This window comes from Epinephelus lanceolatus, chromosome 3 (genome assembly GCF_041903045.1).
Source record: "Epinephelus lanceolatus isolate andai-2023 chromosome 3, ASM4190304v1, whole genome shotgun sequence".
NCBI classification, from domain to species: Eukaryota; Metazoa; Chordata; class Actinopteri; order Perciformes; family Serranidae; genus Epinephelus; species Epinephelus lanceolatus.
The window spans coordinates 46,167,298-46,190,924 of NC_135736.1; the positions used below are offsets into that span (position 1 = coordinate 46,167,298).

At 42.1% G+C, this 23,627-nt stretch overlaps 2 protein-coding genes across 3 annotated transcripts; one reads left to right on the top strand and one right to left on the bottom strand.

Moving 5' to 3' along the window:
* LOC117255226 (B-cell receptor CD22-like) lies at nucleotides 1-14,175 on the top strand. Its single transcript, XM_078166476.1, has 9 exons — nucleotides 1-326; nucleotides 737-813; nucleotides 3,565-3,828; nucleotides 4,029-4,349; nucleotides 8,915-9,172; nucleotides 9,411-9,671; nucleotides 9,792-9,876; nucleotides 9,993-10,050; nucleotides 10,299-14,175. Exons 1-9 carry the CDS (start codon nucleotides 316-318, stop codon nucleotides 10,359-10,361), a joined length of 1,398 nt encoding a protein of 465 aa, XP_078022602.1. The 5' UTR covers nucleotides 1-315; the 3' UTR covers nucleotides 10,362-14,175.
* LOC117254723 (rho-related GTP-binding protein RhoU-like) lies at nucleotides 13,475-19,520 on the bottom strand. 2 transcript variants are annotated; one of them, XM_033623118.2, is made up of 4 exons: nucleotides 18,657-19,520; nucleotides 18,380-18,438; nucleotides 18,197-18,226; nucleotides 13,475-15,534 (listed from the first exon to the last, which is right to left on the bottom strand). In XM_033623118.2, exons 1-4 carry the CDS (start codon nucleotides 18,925-18,927, stop codon nucleotides 15,046-15,048), a joined length of 849 nt encoding a protein of 282 aa, XP_033479009.1. In that variant the 5' UTR covers nucleotides 18,928-19,520; the 3' UTR covers nucleotides 13,475-15,045. The 2 variants fall into 2 exon arrangements, with proteins under 2 accessions (XP_033479009.1, XP_033479010.1); XM_033623119.2 differs by lacking the exon at nucleotides 18,197-18,226.
* Nucleotides 19,521-23,627: the final 4,107 nt, after the last annotated feature.

A 23,627-nucleotide genomic window follows, 5' to 3' on the forward strand; every position in this document is an offset into this window, starting at 1 on the left:
AGTGCAGTAAAAGTCTTATTTGCTATCCTGAGTTACACCTGAGCTGTGTTCTGTGCACCAGTGTAAGATTCTCTCCACCAGCCAGATGTTGTTGCAGACTCCAGCTGCAGCCCAGCCCTGCAGGAAGAGGAGGAAAAAGAGGAGGAGGAGGACTTCAACAGTGAAAGTGAAACTAAGCCTTCGATTTCAGGTTTCTCTCCTGTGTGTTTCTGTGTTACTGTTTAGGCTAAAATTCATGTTTTTAGATTCAGCATTTTACCACTTTTTTTACACACAGTAAAAGAGTTACCAAAAGCCACTGAGAGTGACGTCAGCATGGATCTGGGGTGGGTATTTATTTATGCATGGCCTTCCAGTGGACCTTTTCTTGGTAGCGTGTTAACGTTTGCATGTTGGGGATGTCTCTGTGTTATATAACGTGCTGACCAACTGACGTGCATCATGTTAACATGCCACCTTCCCGAAACATGTTAACTAATGTGTAAAGTGACGTAACAGCTTATTGTTCGAAGTGACACAGCAGCTTTTGCACAAAGGCCGTTCTTCAGCATCACTGACTCTCCCTCGCCTCTTACAAGTCTGTAATCTACAAATTAATAACTAACACACCAGTATCCTCTCTTGGAGGTGCGTGGATTGTTTCTCTATGGATTTCAGGGCGTTACAGTGTCTCAAGCAGCACAGACTGACACAAACTCCAATCCGAAACTTCTGATGTGTTTCACTGTCTCTGAAGTCACAGCAGACAGAGGAGAGGACCAGCTGTGAGTTTTAAAGCAGCAGGACTTGTTGTCTTCCTTCTCTCGGTGTCAGGTACTGTATATTTACACTGAATATAGTTCAGTTATGCTTTTGTTTGTTATTATAGTTATCAGCTGCAACATCTTAGAAAATTGAACATGAGAGTGCAGTTTAAAGATTGAAAAAAATGTATTTCTGTTTCGAAGGAGCAGTGTGTAGGATTCGTAGGAATTAGTGGCATCTCGCAGTGAGGATTGCAAATTGGAAGCAGCTGAAATGTCTCCTGGTTAGAATTCCTTAAGTGTTCATTGTTTTTACAGTTAGCAGAATTATCCACAGAGGTCTCTTCCTCTCTAACACAGATGGTGCAGGTGATTTAAATTGGCAAAAAATATGAATAAAGCGATTACATGTTAAACATCTGTTTTACTGATGTTGCTCGTCGTAGAGAGGCTGCTAACTATGGTGGCTGATGTGAAAACATGAGTGGCCCTATCTAGAGTCACTGTTTGGTTTATCCGTTCTGGGCTACTATAGGAACATGGCAGTGCAACATGGTGGACTCGGTAGATGAGGACCCGCTCCCTACGTAGATTTAAACAGCTCAATCTAACTGTACGTTTACACCGGAAGTGACCAGAGCTTCCAAAATGGCCGAAGTCATTCATCAATGAGAGCCTGGCGACTTGGGCAACTTTGGCGACCTGGTCATCAGCCGCGCGTCTTGGGCGACCAAAGCGACCAGAGCGGTCCGGAGGGGAGATAAAACTCATTTAACTTTATGGCACTGAGCTTGACGCAGTTCGGCGGCAACCAATCGGAATGCTGACGTGCTTGGATGAAGCGGGTCCCAGAGAACAAGCCATGTAACTTTGGTTCCTACAGCACACTTGTTCTGACAATGGATATCGAGAAGGTTATTACCTGCGTTCGTGCCCACTCAGTCCTTTATAATGTGTCGCTGTTCGGTTACAGAGACCAAAATAAAAAGAATGAGGCTTGGGACATCACGGAGGTAGTTGGTTGGTCTGGTGAGTTTTAAAGTGTGTAATGTTCATAACAGAGGAGAGAATTGCAGGCTAATGTTGTGACGTAGCATGCAAGTCTTCCTTGCTTGGTTTGAATGGGATGACATATGTTTTCTGTTTTCATTGACCAAACAACTTTCTGTTGGCCAACTATGAGCTTTTTGACTGGATAACAGCAAGCAGCAACTACGCTGCTTTCAAGCCAGTAGTCCGCTTTGCAGCTCCTTTAAATTGACAAGCACGATCAAACGTTCAATGATTCACATGATGAGCGACTAGAGCAACCAAAGCTGCCACAGATATTTTTGACAGTCGTGCTTCTGGGGCGTCCATGACAGACTTTTCCTCTTTGGAAACTTCTGGTGTGAACGTACAGTTAGGTTCAACAGTTTATAGTTTAGGTAATCATACACTAAAGAAAACATATTCCATTTCTGTCAATATATTCCCCTAAATCCTACACACTATTCCTTTGAATGTATTCAGTATACATCAGGTATATATTAGGTGGAAAAATCCACCAATCAGTCCTCTCAGGAGGAAATCCAAGAAGAGGAAGGTTATTTAAGTGTGTTTGAGACCATGCTGCAAGGTGAGTGTGTTTGCTGATCCTGTGAGTTTATCTATCTCCTTTAACTTTAGCTTATATTGGAGCTATGCTATGTAGCGTGTGAAATAGAGTATGGTGAATGTGCTAGGAAAGGTAGTATCAGCACTGCTTCTACCTGGAGCTCGCATGAATGGAGCCTGGGTTTGTTGAAGGTGGCAGTGTTGTTTGGGCTGAAAAAGCCATGTGTAAGTAAGGTAAAGGAGGTTATTGGGTTGGTGCGGGGAGCAGTGAGACCTGGCATTAGGGGAGTGTCTCTGGGACGCCAGAGATCACTGTCTAGCCTCCTGGAGGTGTCGTGGGACCAACTAGACGAAACACTGGTGAAAGGAGGTTCCCACCCGATGACCCCAAAGACATGTTAGTTATCACTGCTCACTGGTCTGTATAGTTAAGCCTTGCCATAATAGCTTATCATAGGGCTTAGGAGGTTATTCACTGAGCGCTGATCCTTTCTCTAGAGCACAAACTTCTTGTGTTTATTTGAATACAAAGTCCATGTTTCTGTTATTGTTCACATACACATGAATGTAAATGCAGTATCTCCAAATATCATTGGTCTGCAGCTTTTAGCTTTAATTACTGCACTTTTAAATGCAAAGATGTTTCCAGCTGGACTGGCTGGTAGAGTCCTACTTCATGCTTAGCATAATGCTAACAGAATATAATGGGAAATTCCATAATGAGATTACAGTTAGCAAGAGGTTTTATCAATCTACCAGACTTACAAAAAATATTAAAGAAACACATGAGATGGTCCTTTAAAAACATATTCTTAATGAAACAGCTTTCTATGTGTACAGGGAGCATAACAAGATACAGCCAAGAGTAGGGATGCACGAAAATATCGGCAGTTTGAGGTCCCAGCTGCACTTTGCTTCACAGGCTGGAGAAATAATGTTTCGTACACAATATGAGAAGAGTCTGAATCACTTAAAGTTTTTGTGATGCATGTCAGAGGGAAGTGTATTCACTGAGGCAATGTGTGACGAAGATTAATGTACATGTCTGTTAGTGGTTAATGTAGCCTGCTAGCTAGCTTTGTAGGGGTGACAATGGCTTGGCTCACAAATCAGGGGTTCTAAAGTTGGTTGATAAAATAAGTACAAAAATAATTGTGTTGCTCTTCTGGGCTCATGGCAGCCTGGAAAAAAAAGATTTTTAAGTTGTCTCTCCTTTCTCCTCCAGATGCTCTAAACCCTCCCTCTGTGTCAGTGAGTCCCTCTGCTGAGATAGTGGAGGGCAGTTCAGTGACTCTGACCTGTAGCAGTGATGCTAACCCAGCAGCTAACTATACCTGGTACAAGGAGCATAGAAACCTCAGACCTCTCAGTGAAGAACCACAGCTCGTCTTCAGCTCCATCCAGTTCTATAACTCTGGACGATATTACTGCACAGCTCAAAATGAGCTGGGGACATCTACATCTGAATCCATCTCTATCAATGTGAAACGTGAGTGAAAGAGCTCATTTAAAAGCAGCAAACTAATTGAAGCCAACATGGGTAAGATTTGAAAGTGTCCGTCTGCCTTTCACACACAAGTAGTAGTACATTGCTTGTTACACACACACACACACACACACACACACACACACACAGTGATACTTCATTTTCTTATTAAACTTGATTTCTTTTCATATTTTCTCCTCCAGATGCTCCATGGCAAATCTCTGTGTCAGTGAGTCCCTCTGGTGAGATAGTGGAGGGCAGATCAGTGACTCTGACCTGTAGCAGTGATGGTGACCCACCACCTACTCTCACCTGGTACAAGGAGGACCAAACACTGCATCATGGTCAAGACGGCATTTATCATTTCATCTCCTGGCACAAGGAGGACCAAACACTGCATCATGGTCAAGACGGCATTTATCATTTCACCTCCATCCACTCTGAGGACAGAGGGTTCTACTACTGCAAGTCTGAGAATCAATATGGAGAGATGAAGTCTCAACGTCGATTTATAGATGTCCAGTGTAAGTACAGAAAATATTAATACTTATGACTTATTATTTTTACTATGAGGCAGACCGTGGATTTATAAAATGTCTTTGCTTCAGAGGAATGTGTTGTTTGGTCTCCAGGTAAGTAGCATGCATTAAAAAACAAAGCCTCACACAACATACCAGTGATTAATTTTATTAATATAAATGTAAATTCATGTGTAGAAAACCATGGTTTATTGCTTTTAACAACAGCTTCAGGCAATACTTTCTGTCAATTCAACATGCTCAAAAAATAAAAACAAAAAAATCTAAAAAGTACGGAAAACGAGAACGGCCAGGTATTTCTTTTTTTTTTGTGCACTGTTATCTCGTGATAACAAATAAATTATTTCGTTATCTCGACATACCGATCTACGAATTAATCATCTCATTATCTTGATATAACAAAGATTGTTTACCCGTGATAATTGTCAAGTCTGATGATTGCGCACTGGTTAATGTGATCGTCTTGATTTCAGCCTACAAGAGCTGCCGTGGTCCTGCTAGATGCCTCCTGCTGCTGCTGTTATCATTAGTCACACTTCAACTGTTATTATACACATATGATTTTTGTCACATACCGTATATTTCCAAATAGTCGCCCAGTGGCAAATAGCCGCCGGGGGTTTGACCCCATTTTGCGTATTAAATGCCAGGGCAATTATTTCCTCATTCAGGGAGAGAGAAGCTCGTGAGGGTTGCTCTCTCCCTGCCTGCAGGGCTGTCCCTCCTTGAGGGACCATTTGCTCTTTTACGCACGGGTCGGTGGTGAAGTGGCGCACATGACTCGTGCCACGGACGGACGGCCACGTATCTAAAACAGGAAATATATCTGGCTACATCTTTCCCACATCAAATATCCGTGATCACCTACACCTGCGTGCATAAAAGCACGCACAATTCCGTGTCCTCTCACCGCGGTTGCTGTGATTTGATGGGCCGGTACTCATTGTAGCCCACTCTTATAAGACCCAATGATAATTATAATAATAATAATAATAACAGTAATAATAATAATGAGCCACTGTGGACCTGCTTTTCAGCGAACTCCTCTGGTAATTTTATTAAAAGGCATGGCATATAGGTCCACAGTAGCTTATTATTATTATTATTATTATTATTATTATTATTATTATCATTATCATTATTATCATTATTATTATTATTATTATTATTATTATTATAATAATAATTATTTGTTTCAAAATAAAATAATAACGGCACGCACTGAGGAACGTGGGGAGAAAATACCGTGTTTATGATTTAAAATAACACAACAGTGCATAACCGAACACATTTTTCAATACCATAATCACTTCATTACAATTTTAATTTTGTGTCACCGAGCCTACAGGCGTAACTACTTAACGCCCTGGACACACCAGACGCGTTAGTGACACGTTAGTGCCGTCCGGTGTGTCCAGAGCGAAGCCTGATGGCACGGTGTGTGGATGTCTGTTCATCTTTTCGTTCATGTCCTTATTAATGCACACTTTATAACTTGCTTGTTGGATTTATTAAAAATGAACAAATGAAAACTAAATGTCTGATGAAATGTGTGAAAACTGAATATCTTTATTATCATTTATAAATGAAAATTAAAATGACCGGTAAAAATAGATTATGACCGGATTTTTATGACCCTGTCAGTCAAAATGACTGGCAACGAAAAAGTCTAGCGCAACATCTGATCACAATAACCAGTGCGCAATCATCAGACTTGACAATTATCACGGGAAAACAATCTTTGTTATATCGAGATAACGAAATAATAAGTCGTTATCACGAGATAACAGTGCACAAAAAAAAAAATACATGGCCGTTCTCGTCTTCCGTAAAAAAGCTCTACCAAGCCTGTCTCACTGGGGAGGCACTGCCCCCTTGTGGCAAAATGGAGATACAGCTAGCTCCCAACATGAACGTTCATTAAATGAAGTGAATAAGGCTCTCCTCCAAAGAATATACACATGAAAACAATACAACATTCATATAGTAATTAAAAAATGTCCCTGTAATAAATTTGGACAGTTGCTTGAATTTGAAATTCCCAGACAACTTTAATTTGGGATTCATCCTGATGGTGGCCACTATACAGTACTACAAATGCACTGTGTTTAGGGGCTCAAGCCTAAAGGGCCACCAGTTCCCAATAAGTGCACTGGCCTGGCAAAAGTTTGGCCATAAATCCATGACAGTATGTCCAAACATCACCAGATGTAGTGGATATTTTTAATAAATCTGTTGAGTCATATTCCCAAAGGTTTTTAGAAACTGACCAATACGGGGTGACAGTGTTGCGTTTCTGCTTAAGGGCGTGGCATGACACAGAATTGGTCGGAAATGTATGAGTCTCTGATCATCATGAAACTTGTTAGTTATTTTTAATACAGGTGTTGGAAACTGAAAAGACTGTCTGTGGCTTTAACTAAGACTGTGGGGACTGAGTAGCCAATCTGTGGCTAGCTAAGGGTGCGCCTCCGGATTCTATCTCGCAATTCCGTAGGAGACGGCTTGCAGTATGGAGAGCGCTGTGTTCAAATAGAAGAAAAGTTAATAGTGTGCTGCCAGTGTTTATAGTCTAGGATTAAGGCAAGGGTAACTTGTGCGTCCATCAAACTCCTAAGTAGTCTGTTCCCACATATATTAAAGTGTAATTAGCCTGGGCCTTCAAAGTTTAAGTTGTGCATTTCTGTTAAGTGTAAGTAGGCTATTTGATTTTATAGAGTGCATTTTCCATATAATACTGATGTTAAAGGTATGCAGTACATACGTTCAAAATGTATAGATGGATAATAGGTATTTGATAATGCAAGAAGAGTTACATGTGCATTGTGTATTTCGGTGAATGTATTCTTATTATTTTTGTACATCCTGTTTATGGTTTTCAGAAACCACAAGTTCCATCACCTGTTACAGTGAATAAAGAAACTCTTAACTGGAATAAGGCCTGATTATTGGACGACTATCTGTAAAGGCAAACACTGAGTTCTGACCAGACTCACCACAGCGATTTGATTTATCCAGCCACCACATTTACTCCTTTTCAGTCAACACTCTGAATCCTTCTCAGCATTCAACTTTTACTGGCTTGACCCCAGCTTTGTTGCAATATTTATATATGTATTGATTAGGATCCCCATTAGTTGATGTAAATATACATCAGCTACTCTTCTGTAAAGCTTAAAATATTTGTGTAGAAAACCACAGGTCAGTCACCTCACTGGCCAAGTTTGACACTGTTGTTGGATTTAAAGGAAAGTGCATGGAACCCACATTTTGAAAATGTAATAAAACTCTGCTAATGCATTTCAAAAACATCAGAACGGCTCGTCCGTCGTAATCCAAGTGCCCTGAAGCCGCGGCATGTAAAATTGACTTTACTGCACTTTTATAACGTCATTTCTCACCGTGGTCAGTTAGCCTGCCCTGCAGGCCTGCTGTGTTTATATGGCAACTTGCAAGACTCGAGAACAAGAACGTCTCTGAACGTTCTCGAGTCTTGCGTGTTTATATGGCAACTCACGAGACAAATAAAAGTGGAGTAAAGTCAATTTTGCATGCCGCGGCTTCAGGGCACTTGGATTATGACAGACGAGCCGTTCTGATGTCTTTGAAATGCATTAGCAGAGTTTTATTACATTTTCAAAATGTGGGTTCCATGCACGTCAAGTGTATGGAAAAATCCGGCTAGCTGTTATCCTCTGATACCCCAAACGAGTTTTGTGGATTAAAAACTACACTGGACTTCTTGTCAGCATGAGGGTCAGTAAGTACTGTGTGTATTTTCATTCTAATGTGGCCATTTCCTTTAATGTCACCTATGCTGTGACAACCACACATTAATTACACGCAGCGCCTCAAAGCCGCAAAAATTGCAATACACTTGCCAAAATTTGAAGTTCCAGCTGCACTTTGCTTCACAGGCTGGAGAAATAATGTTTATTATTATTACACAATATGAGAAGAGTTTGAGTCCCTCTTTGGTGGTTGTTCCTGCGGTGTCCTTTTTTCTACTCCCCTGCAGGAGGCGGGCCAGCGTGCAGAGGTGTGGCTGGTGGATGAGCCACACCTGAATCCAGTTTTGCTCATTAAGCCACTGGGTCTATATAGAGGGCTGGATGTATCCGTTCCAGTCTCTCTCTGCTCCTGGCTAAGAGGGGTTTTGGGTTGTTTTGTCATGTCAGTTTGATTTGGTTTCCTTCACACTCACCTACACCACACATTCATTCCACCCAAGCACTCCCTACATCACTGATAATACTGATTTACAGTTTTCACCTTATTTTTTAGTAGTGCTTAAAATTGGTTAAATAAATGTACTTTAACCAGAATAACTTGTGTGGTCTCCCCTGTTTGTCTTAACACTGAGCCAGTTCATGACACAATGTGTGACTAAGATTGATGTGCATGTCTGTTAGTGGTTAAAGTAGCCTGGTTCTAAAGTAGGTTGATAACATAAGTAATATAAAAATAATTGTGCTGCTCTTTCGGGATCATGGCCGTCTATTTCTGGGGAAAAAAAAAGATTGATACGTTGTCTCTCATTTCTCCTCCAGATGCTCCAAAGCTTCCCTCTGTGTCAGTGAGTCCCTCTGCTGAGATAGTGGAGGGCAGTTCAGTGACTCTGACCTGTAGCAGTGATGCTAACCCAGCAGCTAAATACACCTGGTACAAGGAGAACCACACAATATTTCAGGGACCAGAGGGAAATTACTATTTCAAGTCCATCCGCTCTGAGGACAGAGGAATCTACTACTGCACGTCTAAGAATCAGCATGGACAGAACAGGTCATCTCTATCAGTAGATGTTCAGTGTGAGTACAAATAGGTAAATCACGCATGCTGTGCACTATCAATATCACCTGATTCACCTGATTATTAATACATCACCTTAATACAGCATCTCTGTATGAGTTTAATAGAAAGAGGAACATCTGTATTTTTGATAGTACTGAAAGTCCTACATTTGGGATTTCTAAATACCCTGATATACTGTAACACCATGATACTGCTCAAGCCTGAATGACACAGGTCTGTGTAAATCTCCTCCAGATGCTCCAAAGCTTCCCTCTGTGTCAGTGAGTCCCTCTGCTGAGATAGTGGAGGGCAGTTCAGTGACTCTGACCTGTAGCAGTGATGCTAACCCAGCAGCTAACTATACCTGGTACAAGGAGAATGAAGACTCACCAAAAGCATCAGGACAGATCTTCACCATCTCTAACGTCAGAGCTGAACACAGTGGGAATTATTACTGTGAAGCCCAGAACACAAGAGGACGTCATAACTCCACCTTACAGCTGACTGTTGTGGCAGGTTAGTTTGTCCATGACACTCATTATTGGCTGGTTAACAGACAGTATCTAATTAATGAATCAAATCCCTCTGGTAAGGTACAATGATGTATATCTCATGACTGTCTGTCTCTGTTTCTAGATAAATCAACAATGATCATAACGATCATCAGTTTAACTCTGGTTGTCATGTTGATTCTACTGCTTCTTTTTTGTCTGTGGATCAGGTGAAATTCTGAGAAATAATCATCACTGATCTCTTACTCTCAATATTGACTTTCATGTTTTTGAAGTTCAAAATAAACTTTATTTATTCATATATTTGCTGTTGGATTCAATTCAGGAAGAAGAAAACTCTGAGCTCCACCAATGAACCAAATGAACCCAAAGAGACTCTGGAGGTGAGACAGAGATTTGGCCACAGTGACAGAACCTACTGTACCAAAGGGTTCGATTTGTTGTTTGTTTATGAGATCATCAAGAAAAGTTTACACATGACTGAATGATATCATCATCCTTTATAGAAACCACCGATGTACATTTACCTTCACACATTTTCCAACCACATTTGCTGCAAATGCCCAAATTCCTTCCAATTTCCATTAATGATGCCTTTGACATCTCACATCTTGTCGTCTCCCCCCATCAGTTGGTCCGAATCAAGTCTGCAGCAGAGACAGAAGACACAAAGGAGGAGGAAGAACTGGTGTGAAGGTCAGCCAGGTTTGATGCTGCTGCAGGGCCTCAAAAGAAGAACTCTAATTAATCTCCACTGATGAGTTTTCAGATTTCAGTAGCAGATGATGAGATGAGATACTGAGATACGTACTTATTGAGCTCCAGAGGGGAAACTCAGGTCCTGCAGCGGCATAAAGACAGAAATGAGTGCAGATAATAAGGAAAGTTAAAAATAGAATAAAATAAATGCTATACACAACTAGTAGAACAATAGAAGTAAAAATAAAAACTAAACAAATAATTAAAGACAATGTTACAAGGTAAAGTGACACTGGTTTGGTTAATAGCAGCAACTGAGCTTTCGCTAAGCCCCGCCCCTTTGTGATGGTCCGACAAGCTGTCAGAGTAAGCATGGAGCCCACACTGTCACTAACAAACTGACTCAGCAGCAACAACAGGTTAAAAAGACAAAGATAGTTAGAAGCTAAAGCCGAACTATAGGCTACAGATCACAGTGTAAAAGTGAACCACCACATCACTGCTGATCGCCACACATGACAATGAATATAAAGGGAAACTTTGCTGATATTGAACCAGCTGTGTGGCATCACAGTGTGTGCACATGAACAGTGTTTGGCTTCACCCCCGTGTCTCTGCCAGCACCAGGACCTCTGCTGGTGGAAGGGCAGGGATCATATGACACACAGCTGGTTGGATATCAGCAAAGTTTCCCTGCTTCCCTTCACTGGTTCCTGTACAGCAGGGTCGCTCTTTGTTTCACTGTTATAATCATTAAAAAGCAAAAGCAGCATGTGTATACATTCAGTAGGCTATATCTTCAGTAGCTAGCTAGCTAACCCTACACTTTACAGAGTCTGATTTTGGTTTTGGAACAGGGAAGAAATGTATATCTTTTTCCAACCTCTCCAGATAACGAGTATCATTAATACACGACGAGCCCCAGGCACAACATTTAACTCCAAATCCACAAAACCAGCCTGAAAATGAAGGAAATCTGACACTACTGTGTTTCGTACCCTGGTCTGAGCCGGCCAGATGCTATGTTATGATTGGCCAGTCTGCATCCGTGGGCGGGACTTAGCGAAGGGTCAATTCAGCGAGTCTAATATTATGTGGAATGCTAACTTTATTTGTACCTGTACTCGTAGCTACGAGGGGTGACTGAAAAGTTTTGAGCCTCAAGGAAACAAAACAAGATACAGTGCTTTTATTTTTCAGTAAAATCCCCCTTTATCCCAGTGGAAACGAACTCCTGTGCAAGAGTCACAAGACGTGGGACCCACAGAGCGTAAACTTTTGAGAAGCCAAGCTCATTCATCAGAATACGATCTGCATGCTCCTGTGAGATGCCCAGACTTTTCAGTCACCCCTCGTACATTACACATGCTCAGGATTTGACTTGGTATGCGAAATGTTATTTTAGATTTCAATGTAATAAAACTCTTTAAAGAAATCAGCCTATCACATCACAGCTGCCCTGGCAGAGACAGCCAGTCATGTCAAAACAGACAGGGACGCAAAATATTTCACAGTATCTACAGTGTATTTTTTATATAACACACTGAAAGCCATAAGTACGGCTCTATCACAGTTTGCTACCTGTAACCTTTTCAAAGTGTCTCAGGTATTGTCTTTTGGGTCAGTTTGTGTCTATTTGTAGTTGTCTTGTGTGTCTTTGGGGTCTTTTTGTGTCTCTAAGGTCATTTTGTGTCTCTTTGAGGTCATTGTGTGTTTTACTGATGTAATGTTTATGTCTTAGGTCATTTTGTTTCTCTTTGAAGTCTTTTTGTGCCCTTTGCAGTTGTTAGGTGTCTCTCAGGTCATTTTGTGTTTTACTAATGTAATTTTTTTTTATCTCTTTGAGGTCGTTTTGTATCTGATTATGGTCATCTTGTGTCTTACTAATGTAATTTTTGTGTCTTTGAGGTTCATTTTGTGCCTTTTGTGGTTGTTTTGTGTCTCTCAGGTCATTTTGTATCTGATTATGGTCATTTTGTGTCTTACTAATGTATTTTTTTGTCTCTTTGAGGTCATTTTGTGCCTTTTGTGGTTGTTTTGTGTCTCTCAGGTCGTTTTTTGTCTCTGAGGTCATTTTGTGCCTTTCGTGGTTGTTTTGTATCTCTTTGAAGTCTTTTTGTGCCCTTTGCAGTCATGTGTCTCTGAGGTCATTTTGTGTCTTACTGATGTAATTTTTGTCTCTTTGGGGTCATTTTGTGTCTTTGGGGTCATTTTGCGTCAAAGTCAAAACATTACTTTTTTTGCACTGCCTACTCCTCACTGTCATGACTGCAACCTTATTTTCAAACTCAGTTTTAAATCATTTTAAATAATCTTTTTATCTTTGCACCATATTTTTAATGCTGAATTTTTTTTGCAATACAAATAAATCTGCCTTGCTTTGCCTTATTTTGTTGTTATTTTGTGTCTCATTGCAGTTCTTTACATCCCTTTGTGGTCTTTTTGTGTCTCTGTGGTTATTTATTTTTCAGTCCATAAAGCTCTATAAATAAAATGTCCTTACTTACAGGTTGCATATAAGAACTAACTACACCATTGAAGGTGGAGGAATCTGCCTCTCCTTCCCTTTTCAAGGTGTGAGGCGTCTGTGGGGAGAGAATCAGGCTCCATATGCTGGTCTAATCCAGCCCAGGTGGTCCTGTCTGCTCCTATTAGAGGACCAGAAAAGCGACTCTGAATCACAGAGGAAAGCCGAGCAGAGTGGTGAAACTCTGCGGATCCTGAGTTCACAGGAAAATCAGCCAGGAGACGCTCTGCCTCTGACCACCTGACTCAAAAACTGTTTCTGAGGTAGGGATGGGTTTTTATGCACGCAAGTCCATGTAAATCTGACGGGGTCAGTAGTTTGTCACGAGGATCAGAGAGCTGATGAGACAATCAACGGCACTTAATCCCTATTAACTCTCCAACATGTCCTGTTTTTGTCTGGCGAAGGATAAAGAGCAGAAGTTGTAGGAGAAGTGCACTGACGAGTCAAGCGAATGCTGCCTGAGTGTTTCCATGTAATATTTCTTACAAATAAACACAAGTTCCCTAAATCACACCCACTGAAACTTTGCTGCAAATGTCTTACTAAAATTTAAAATTTGTTAAAGAAATGGTACAGTGTGCAGTTGTTATAAACTTTAATCAAGGCTTCTGAGCATATTCCATGATCAGTAATGGCAATAAAAATAACCACAAATAAATACAGAAATAATAAATAAGCTACAAACTAACAGTAAAAACAAAGAACGAGTAATGTTGGGGTGTAATGTGACAATACAATGAGTCAGAAAAAGAGAAACAGAACAAAAGTTGAGATCTCCATCAGCATGTTGGACAATCAGACTCATTGCTTCAAACCAAACCTGGGTCTGATAACATTTGTGGGGTTTGTTTTAACCTCCTGTGAGCCTCAGACGGGTGGGGTTATGCACATCAGCACAAATTTACATCAGTAAAAACACTGAATAAAGCAGTTTCATGTTACAAGTCAGTGTTTATCTGACACTGTTTGGGCCGGGTCGATAACCTAGCACCTGCTCACATTTTTTCTCTGATAACTTCCAGACATTCAGGAGGAGTCAAATTAACCACCAAGGTCTCCTCCTCTCCACAAATGGACCAGGTGACCAGTAAAAAGGCTGGATCCTATCCCAGCTGACACTGGGCGAGAGGAAGGGTTCACCCTGGACAGGTCACCAGACTATCACAGGGCTGACACATAGAGACAGACAACCATTCACACCTACGGACAATTTAGAGTCACCAATTAACCTGCATGTCTTTGGACTGCGGGAGGAAGCAGGAGCACCTGGAGGAAACCCACGCTAACCCGAGGAGAACATGGAGTCTCTGCATAGAAGGCCTCCCCTGCCCCAGGTTTGAACCAGGGACCCTCTTGCTGTGAGGCGACAATGCTAACCACTGCACCACCACCAGTGTTACATTTAAAAGAACTGTTGTTTCCCGACACTCTAGTCATAGATGCTAAAATGTGAATGGCCCTATTTGGAGCCAGTGTTTGGTTTGTCCATACTGAGCTACTGTAGAAACATTGTGATGCAACATTGCAATCTCTGTAGATGAGGCTACAGCTCATTCTAATGATGAAAACACAACAATTCTTATTTTCAGGTGATTAAACACTAAAGAAAACATACTTGTTATATTAAATTCTATTTCTGCCAATATATCCCCCTAAATCCTACACTGGACTTTAAAGTTCAAGGACTTGTTATAGAAACAGAGCATACTAAATATCAAAGCCATAGAGGGTGAGACATCCTGACTTTTTTCTCATCAGTTAGGCTAAAAAACCTCTGGATGCTACACCTAAAATGCAGCGCAGTAGTATCTCTCCTCAGACCCTCCCTGCCTCCCTGCTCTATACTCCTAGTTTGTAACCAAGACTTTCTGCTGTGCATTTAAAGTCTTGCACAAGTGAGCAGCTGTTAGTCTTTCAAAAGCTTCTTTGAAGCCTCAGAAGACATTTTACAGCTGTTTGCACAGGCTTTGTAGTTCTCCTCCATCAGTCCTTTCCCTGCCAGCGTGAGGATTTGAACTGGCACCTTGTGAGTCACCTAGTGGTGATAATCCCCACCCATCTGGCACCTTCTGCCAGCAGGCTGAAACAAACCAGATCTAACAAGTATCTGCAAACATGATCTGACCCAGGTTTGTAACTATGCAGCTGTTCACTTGAAGTCACAGCTCTGCTCTCCCATCAGACAGTTGATCTTCCTCCACCAGGTCTCCGAGAGGCTCTTGATCGTATCAGGGGTCTTCCTCCTCAGAGTCAGCCTCTGCTGCTGGACGCTACAACTGTCTGTCTGCTGGATGCTGGCCAAGATAGCTGAATCAAAAGCATCCTTCAGGTTCTTCTGGGTCAGTGCCGAGCACTCGGCAAAGCTCACCACCCCAAGCTCCTGAGCGAGCTGCTGGCCCTCCTCGGTGCACACCGGCTGCTCGTGGTTCTGTGCCAGGTGAATCAGCACCTGGACGTCCTCCCTCAGGTCCAGCTGGGTGCCAACAAGAACAAGGGGTGTGTCGGGACAGTGCTGACGGATCTCCGGAACCCACTTGTCGATCAGGTTGCGGAAAGAGCAGGGACGCACAATGCTGTAGCAGAGGAGGAAGACATCGGCGTTCTTGTAGCACAGAGGGCGGAGGCGCTCCAGCTCGTCCTTCATGAGGCGGAGCCACAAACAGAGAGGTCAGGTTACAATAAACTTTACAAATCACAGGATAAGGCTGGCATCATTTCATACTTTCTTACTGTCAAAAAGACCATGAAAAGACCAAAACCGACAATGTGTTAGTGTCGCTCAATACTTACTGACCTCTCTAACCTGTGTTTAGTTTCATTTAAAAAAATCTTAGTTATTTCCGAAAGTAGCTGGTCGCTGTAGATTTTATCAAAAGCCACTGAAACAAGAGGAAATAGTGCATTTGTTGAGGACTGATTTCAGAGACAGATCAATCCACATTTGGTGTTCTAGTGCCAGAGGATCCGCGAACATCAAACATTAAAATATGTCTGAAAATACATCTTTATATAAATCCAACATATACATCAGGGATCCATCAAAAACATAATTTGCGGTGCACAACTATAATGCTAGGCTAACCATTACCCATGAATCCTTACATACTATTGAAACTTACTCGCCAATTACCCGTGCTATTATTCCAAGTGTACGGACGTTCTTGTGAGCTGCAATGGATCGTTTTGTAACTTTTCAAGCAAAGGCTCTGGCACAGCATATAGCTCAGGAACTGCCAGCAGATGTGCAGAGGCTAACGCAATTAGCCATGCTACAACTGCTGCTGACTTAGCAGCTACAGGCAAGCTCAAACGAGAGAGGACCCGAAAGTATTCCAAAACTTATTTTAAGTGCAATTCAGTTTTAAATGTCAGGGGTCCCTGCTCTGTTTCTCTTCCAGCTAAGGGGTCCTTGGCCTAAATAAGCTTTGAAGAACCCTAATCGTTGAAGTCGTCAAAATCCGGCCCTTGGGCAGTGACTTGCGGTGTCAGAGACCAAATGTTATGGCACATAATTAGGAGGCATAGGTGTACGGTTAGGGGTGGAGTTAGGAAGCAGGGAGAGGCCGATGTTCCACTTGGGGTATTGGGTAACTCTTCTTCCTAGGAGCTCACACACCTGAAAAGGCGGTGGCTGATGGGAGTCGAGGCTGGCTGCTGGAGACGCCGACAGACTGCCACGCCACATTTCTGCAGAAGATTCAGACAGACATTCAGAAATCTGGAGACAAAATCCACCTCACCTGATCTGGGGTCGCGTTCAACCCCCCCTATGAACTAAAATCACAACAACGCTGCTTGTGCTGGCCCAGCCTGACCGTCGACCGGAGGGGACGCCCGAAGCGTCGGGTTGGGGTGGCCGCCTACAGTAGCGGTCGGGTCTGATGGAGGGTGAGTAACCCATTTACCCCCTAGACAGCTCAGAGATCTACACACATTAGGTAAGTGAGGCATATGTTCAAGTCCAACTGCACACCGCAGGGAAATAAAGAAGCTTAGTTAAAGGTTACAGTTACCAGCGTGTCAGGCAACGAGTCAGGCATAACGTTAGGTGTCTTGTAACACCAAAGAAAATAGGCGTCCTTTAATATCGGCATGATACGGAGCCGATTGCTCCATTAAGGCGGCAAGCTTTCACCTGAGAGAGCTGTGTTCAGGTGCCGTAAGATTCTAAAGCCAAACCCTTTTCTTTTTTCCTAAACCCAACCATTTGTGTTTGTTGTTGAAGGAAAAAAAGATGGCAACTTGTGGTGTTGTACCGACGTAGTGAGTTTATCCTGAAAGAGACTGTATGTGAATGTTAAATTTCCTGTGAAAAAGGAAGTGTATTTTGAAAGAAGACGATGAATGTAACAGGCTGAACTTGACACATCAGCAGTCCCAGAGCGTCAACAACCAACGCACCCAGTGTACCTTGCACGTCGTATGTGGATGTGGAAAGTCTACGACCAAAAGTCAATGTGTGACGAGGTCAGAGTGAGAATCTGTTGGATATACACAGAGTGCTTCTTAGCACACACATTCATTGTTGGATTAGGTCTTTCTCATGAGACTCGCTGACAGTGAGAAAATTATAGACTACCATCAACTCCATGCTTTAACACCTTACTGACATCCTCACTACTTCAGGGTGGATCTAATGGAAACTACTAAGGTTTTCTGACAATTCACAAGTTCACATGGTGTATCAAAAGAGAGCCAGCTACATTTTTTTAAGGGTGGGTTCATCCAATTTCCCCCAAAATTCTCCCTTACACCTATTTGGCATCTGGCCGTGCACATGGTTTTGGTTTAACTGGCTCAGGTTCGACTCCGTTACTGAGATATCTCACCATTTCTTTAGCAGGTCTACTTTCTTCCACAGAGAGAAAGAGCTGTTGCCATAGTTTAGATGAATCGACCCTTTAACTTGACTTAATCGTGCAAAAGACAGACTAGTTGTAGATTTCTTTCAGTTTTGTTCTCCAGCTCTTTTTCAGATTGTTCAAGTGAAGCTCCTAAAGGGAAAGGTTGGATAATGGAAGAAGAAAAATCACTCTACCAAAAGAGGGCGATGGAGCACAGGGTGACAGAGGGGGGAAAACTTATACTCTACAAGCTCGGGTCACTCCTGCAGGGGGCGATGTAAGCTGTGGAGTTACAGGACTGTTTGTCACTGGGGGGCAACTTAAACTCAAAGGGGTCTTAAAGGATTTCGGGTCAGGACTAAAAGCAGGCTGCAGGGGGCAACCAACACAAACACACCAAATGTTTAAAAGCAACAACAATTACTGACAAATACTTATTGATCACTGATGACTTACATTGATTGATCCGTCAACCAGCCCCCATTTCTATCGAGGAAGAAATGCAAAAAGAAGTGTGGCAGAATTTTTAGAACTCCACTACGGAAGCCTATAGTGCATGCACCTGTATGTTATATGTATGTTAAATGTTAGATTATGTATTTATGATTCAAACTGTGGGAGAGAGGAGGTGCAGCTCACCTGTCCAGCCATGTCACAAAGCTGCAGTCTCACTGGTTTCCCGTCAACCACAACCATCACTGAGAGGATAAAGAAGACACTTGTATATGTGTTCAAAGGTTTTAATCTTAATATGAGGTAAATAAAGTCGGACACGGATACTGTGTACAGACTTTAAAAATGGAAAACATGGCATGTAGCCGACTTAAAGGAGACAAAGTGGACAAAAAGCCTGTTCACTTTCAGGTGTGCGTAAACTTGTGCGTAACGCTCAAAATGAATTAATGTCAGACATTACCGGTAAAGTTGTCAAACGCTGTTGGAACATATTCTGTCGGGTATCCGTTGGTGGTGTAGCTGACGATGAGGCTGGTCTTGCCTACCGCTCCGTCTCCAACCAGGACGCAGTTTACCTTGCGCTCAGGTGCGGAGCCGGACCGACGGCGCTTCACGCTCAGGGGGAAATCCCGGTTCTTCAGGCGCCGAACTGGGGCCGGGGGACTGTCTACCCCGCACACCGGCTCTGACACACGGCGTGGCTTCTGTTTCCCGACATCCTGAGGAAGCATGGCTCTGCCTTCGGATAAGGAAGGATTTGTTTTGTTGTTGTCTGGCGGTTTAGAGTGGTTGGAGACTCCCAGCGCGCTCCATCTTCTTGACAGCTCACGTGTTTGTGCTGTTTTAGTTTTGAAACTGCAAACATGAAGCGCCAAAAGATATTTCGCTGTGTTTCGTGTGAACCGTGGCAGAGATTTGAAGCGCGCAGTGGCACAGCCGTCGGGTTTCTCCGCTCAGCAGGAGCTCCTGATTGGCATTCTCTCTACATCTGCTGTGGTCGTGATTCCTAAGAGGCTTACCGAGCAGAGCACCATATGAGGCTCCAGAGATTTCCAAGTGAAATGAACTAAGCTTACTGGAAACCTTTATCCCATAGAGTAAAATACACAGTGTGTCTCCATCTTAAGCCAATTAGAAGATGGAAATAAAGCTCCAGACTTTCATATTGATGGTTGATTTGTACATTTTGTGGAGTATATTTCTGCAGCAGAGGCAAAACAATAAATAAATATGTTGATTTTAAATCACAAAACCCACGAAGAGGGATTACATACAGTGCAGCTGCCTACCAGCAGTGTATTTTAGATTTAACTATAAAAATCTTCCCAGCTGTAGCTGCCTGGGACAATATCTGCCCCCTCTGCTGAATAAATCTGAATAATTATACTATAAGCGAGGGAGTAAATTACAAGAACACACATTCATTTTGTAGTTTCTTTTCTCATTTATCAGTCTGACTCACTTCCTCTGTCCTGCAACATCAATTCAATCAAACAACCCCATGTTTCACCACCACCAGGTTGCTTACAGGTAAATATGTGGAGGTGATGTGGCGGACTGACGCCCCCTAGTGGTTGAATCGCGTCAGCTGCGGGGACTAAAGAAGCAGGGCTGAATGCAACATGAATCATCGTTTCTCATCACCGTCACCAGCAACAAACAAACAGCAGTGTGAGGGAGACAGAGGGAGCCTGGAGCTGAGAACAGATTAAAACATCAAAAGAGGAGCGAGGAGGCTGCAGTGAACCAATCTCAAGCAAACAGGGACAAATCATGTCTGCTGTAAGTGTGTTGTTTTTATGATCCTCATCAAGCAAGAAATTGATGAGGATCTTAAACAAAATACACAGATGCATATTTTCCTAAACCAGATATTAAACTGTCTCTGACATGTGAGGGGATTTAGTTGAATGATTTAACTGATATGGGATTTTTGGCAGCTGCTATTGTTAAATATTTGACCCTTTTGACACCATAAGGAGTGTTCTTCTTATTAAGGTGCACTGAAACATCTGAAACATCTTCCTTGAGCATCTCAGGACACTAAAAACCCTGAAACAGGACTGTTGGTTTGACTGCTCCTTCAGGCACGCACCACATCCATCCCGTCAGATTATCTGGCCTTTTTACTGAATAACTAACTTAAATTATTATATAACATAAAATGTGAGTATAGAATAAAGAATTTGATTTAAAAATATTTGACAGAACTTGCAGTTGTCAGGTAGGAGCTTTAATCACGGACGAACAGAACTGATTCTACATTAAAAGTCTCACAGTGGCCTGATGTGTCAAAGTAACCTGGTTTTATTCTGTCATTACAGACGAGGCGAGCAAAAAGCATCATGGAACCCAGTCGGCGTCTTCATGTGTCTTCACTCCTGCAGGAGGCTGCAGAGCGTCAACAACATGGTGAGAGAGCAGCAGTCTGTGTGTGTGTGTGTGTGTAAGAGAGCAGAATGTGTTGCCATGCATTGAATAGCACCAAAAACACCAGTGAGTGGGAGTGAAACCATACACACCAGCAAAGAACAAGACACCGTTTCACACGCACTCATGCACACACCATGCAGCTCCACTCTGTGTAGAAACCCTCATGTCATCAATATGTCAGTCCATACAAATTTGTACCCAGCGACTTCCCCTGGTATCTGCTGTACCAGTGCATCTAGTTTAGGTTATATCTGCATCTGAGATTTAATATTCCACAAAGATAACTATTTCCTCCAGTTTCAGTATAGGCTTACTAATGTCTTTTCTACTGAACACAACCTTCAGATTTATTGAATAAAAGTGCATTAATGTCACAGTAGGTGATGTGAATGTACAAGGTGGAAAGAGAAACATGTTGCAAACATTATTCCTAAATGAGTGGAAAAAGGTTAAGATTCAGTATGCTGTGGACTTAATCCACTTAATGAAGCCTTTTTGAGCTCCTGTCCTTAAGTTAAGTTTACATCTTATTAATGTGTACCTCATTTATTTTTGACTTGCGTTTTCTGGTGTCTGACACTGTGCATACAATAAACCTGTATACATAAACTGGTTTAAAAAATACTGATCTATATTTTGCAGTGGTGACAGCAGTAGCAGTTTTAGAAGTAGTGCTGATAACAGTGATATTAAGCCCCATTTCCACCAAGCACTACAGTACCGTACTCTTCAGTTGGGTACGCTTTTTTTCAGTTTCCACGACGAAATGTTCCATACCGTCCCCATGTTTGGTCCCCCCTCTGTTGGGGTACCTAGCACACAGATCTGGTACTAAAAGGTGGAGCTGTGAACACTGCAGTCTGATTGGTCAGTAGAGGACGGTCACTCTGCTCAGGGCTGAGTTGTGTCTGGTTTTGAGGTTCATGTAACCACTGTTCATACTGTGGAGAGTTTTATTAGTAAACTGTAACTATAAAATGAAAGGATGTTTTGCTGCCTCTCACAGCAGCTGGAGTCTGAGAAAAAATAACTTCATTCACTGGGCCGACTGCCGGCGACTTTTAAGGTGGAACGTTAACTTGTAATGTTACTCAATGCATGAGTTGATGATGTGAATCCATCAACACACCTTAAATTTCACTGTGACAACTTTGACCATCGCTTTAGTTTTTATATGACAGACAGTGGATCTTCAAGTGTGTTCTGTGACAGAATTTATTCTAATCCTCACTCAAAAAGCGCTGTAGAGAGTCATTCCTGTGGGCTCCAGCAACACTAAACCCCTGAGCTTGCCTGAGAAGGACTAAATGCACAAAGCTGCTATTTTTAAATATCCCATGGAGAGAGACTCTCATTGCAGCCTGTTTTATTTTGTTCTGAAAATGTTGGCATGCAGCCTCATTCTGTGGACGATAAACCAGGTGCAGACTGTCAAAGGAGGAAATACAGTGAGTGCTGGACGGAGCAGTGAGTGACAACAACCCCGCCCACATTTAAGAGGACTGTCTGTGCTGGAAACACTAGGGTCTAGGTACCATGTCTGAAGGTTTTTAGTTTTAGTTCCAAAAGGGACCATACCGAAGAGACAGCTCCAAGACTGCTATGTAGCTAATCTCTGTCAAGTCCTGCGTCCTGCACGCTCTACCCAGGCACCACCCCTCACCACACAGTAGTCTGTGACGACGTTTCTGAGAAGTGCTGTAAAGTTGATTCAAAACACCCCTAAAACACGAATTAAACATGGCTTAATAGCAACTATTTCAATTACAAGTACACAAATTGGCTTTACTATAACGTCACAAAGGACTTGTCTTTATCTGAAAACAAATACAACATGCTAATGTTATTAGCACAAGCCTATGGCATTTTACATTGTATAAATTAGCCTAGCAGACAGCGAACATTTCCTCTTTTCATATAAAGCCACATAGACATATATACGTAGACGCTGCATCGAGTGCTGAGCCGTACATCAACGTCGCCGCCATATTGGATGTGGCAAGGCTGCGCTGTAAACTAATACAAGTAAATGGACTTAATTTCATAAAGTGCCTTTCTACAAAGAAATTTACGTTAATGCCTCTCGTTTATTCATTCACACACACACACTAATATACTTGGGAAACAGTTAGGCACCAAAAATAATGTATTTGATCTTTTCAGATGGCTAAGATAAGAACTTTATTGATCCCACACAGGAGTAATTCACCTTACATCAGCTATAGAAAACAAGGTAGTGCCGAAAAACAATACACAGTATATATATATATATATATATATATACACACACACACACACACACACATATATATATATGTGTGCGTGTGTGTGTGTGTGTGTGTGTGTGTATGTGTATGTGTATACAGTACAGGCCAAAAGTTTGGACACACCTTCTCATTCAATGCGTTTTCTTTATTTTCATGACTATTTACATTGTAGATTCTCACTGAAGGCATCAAAACTATGAATGAACACATGTGGAGTTATGTACTGAACAAAAAAAGGTGAAATAACTGAAAACATGTTTTATATTCTAGTTTCTTCAAAATAGCCACCCTTTGCTCTGATTACTGCTTTGCACACTCTTGGCATTCTCTGGATGAGCTTCAAGAGGTAGTCACCTGAAATGGTTTCCACTTCACAGATGTGCCTTATCAGGGTTAATTAGTGGAATTTCTTGCTTTATCAATGGGGTTGGGACCATCAGTTGTGTTGTGCAGAAGTCAGGTTAATACACAGCCGACAGCCCTATTGGACAACTGTTAAAATTCATATTATGGCAAGAACCAATCAGCTAACTAAAGAAAAACGAGTGGCCATCATTACTTTAAGAAATGAAGGTCAGTCAGTCCGGAAAATTGCAAAAACTTTAAATGTGTCCCCAAGTGGAGTCGCAAAAACCATCAAGCGCTACAACGAAACTGGCACACATGAGGACCGACCCAGGAAAGGAAGACCAAGAGTCACCTCTGCTTCTGAGGATAAGTTCATCCGAGTC

Coding starts and splice junctions, on each gene's coding strand:
- LOC117255226 (XM_078166476.1), top strand. Junction 814..3,564: donor CTTCCTTCTCTCGGTGTCAG/GTACTGTATATT, acceptor TTTCTCCTCCAG/ATGCTCTAAACCCTCCCTCT. Junction 9,173..9,410: donor TCTATCAGTAGATGTTCAGT/GTGAGTACAAAT, acceptor AATCTCCTCCAG/ATGCTCCAAAGCTTCCCTCT.
- LOC117254723 (XM_033623118.2), bottom strand. CDS start 18,927: ATGCTTCCTCAGGATGTCGGGAAACAGAAGCCACGCCGTGTGTCAGAG. Junction 18,439..18,656: donor AGCGTTTGACAACTTTACCG/GTAATGTCTGAC, acceptor TTATCCTCTCAG/TGATGGTTGTGGTTGACGGG. Junction 15,535..18,196: donor TGGTTGACGGATCAATCAAT/GTAAGTCATCAG, acceptor CGCCTCATGAAG/GACGAGCTGGAGCGCCTCCG.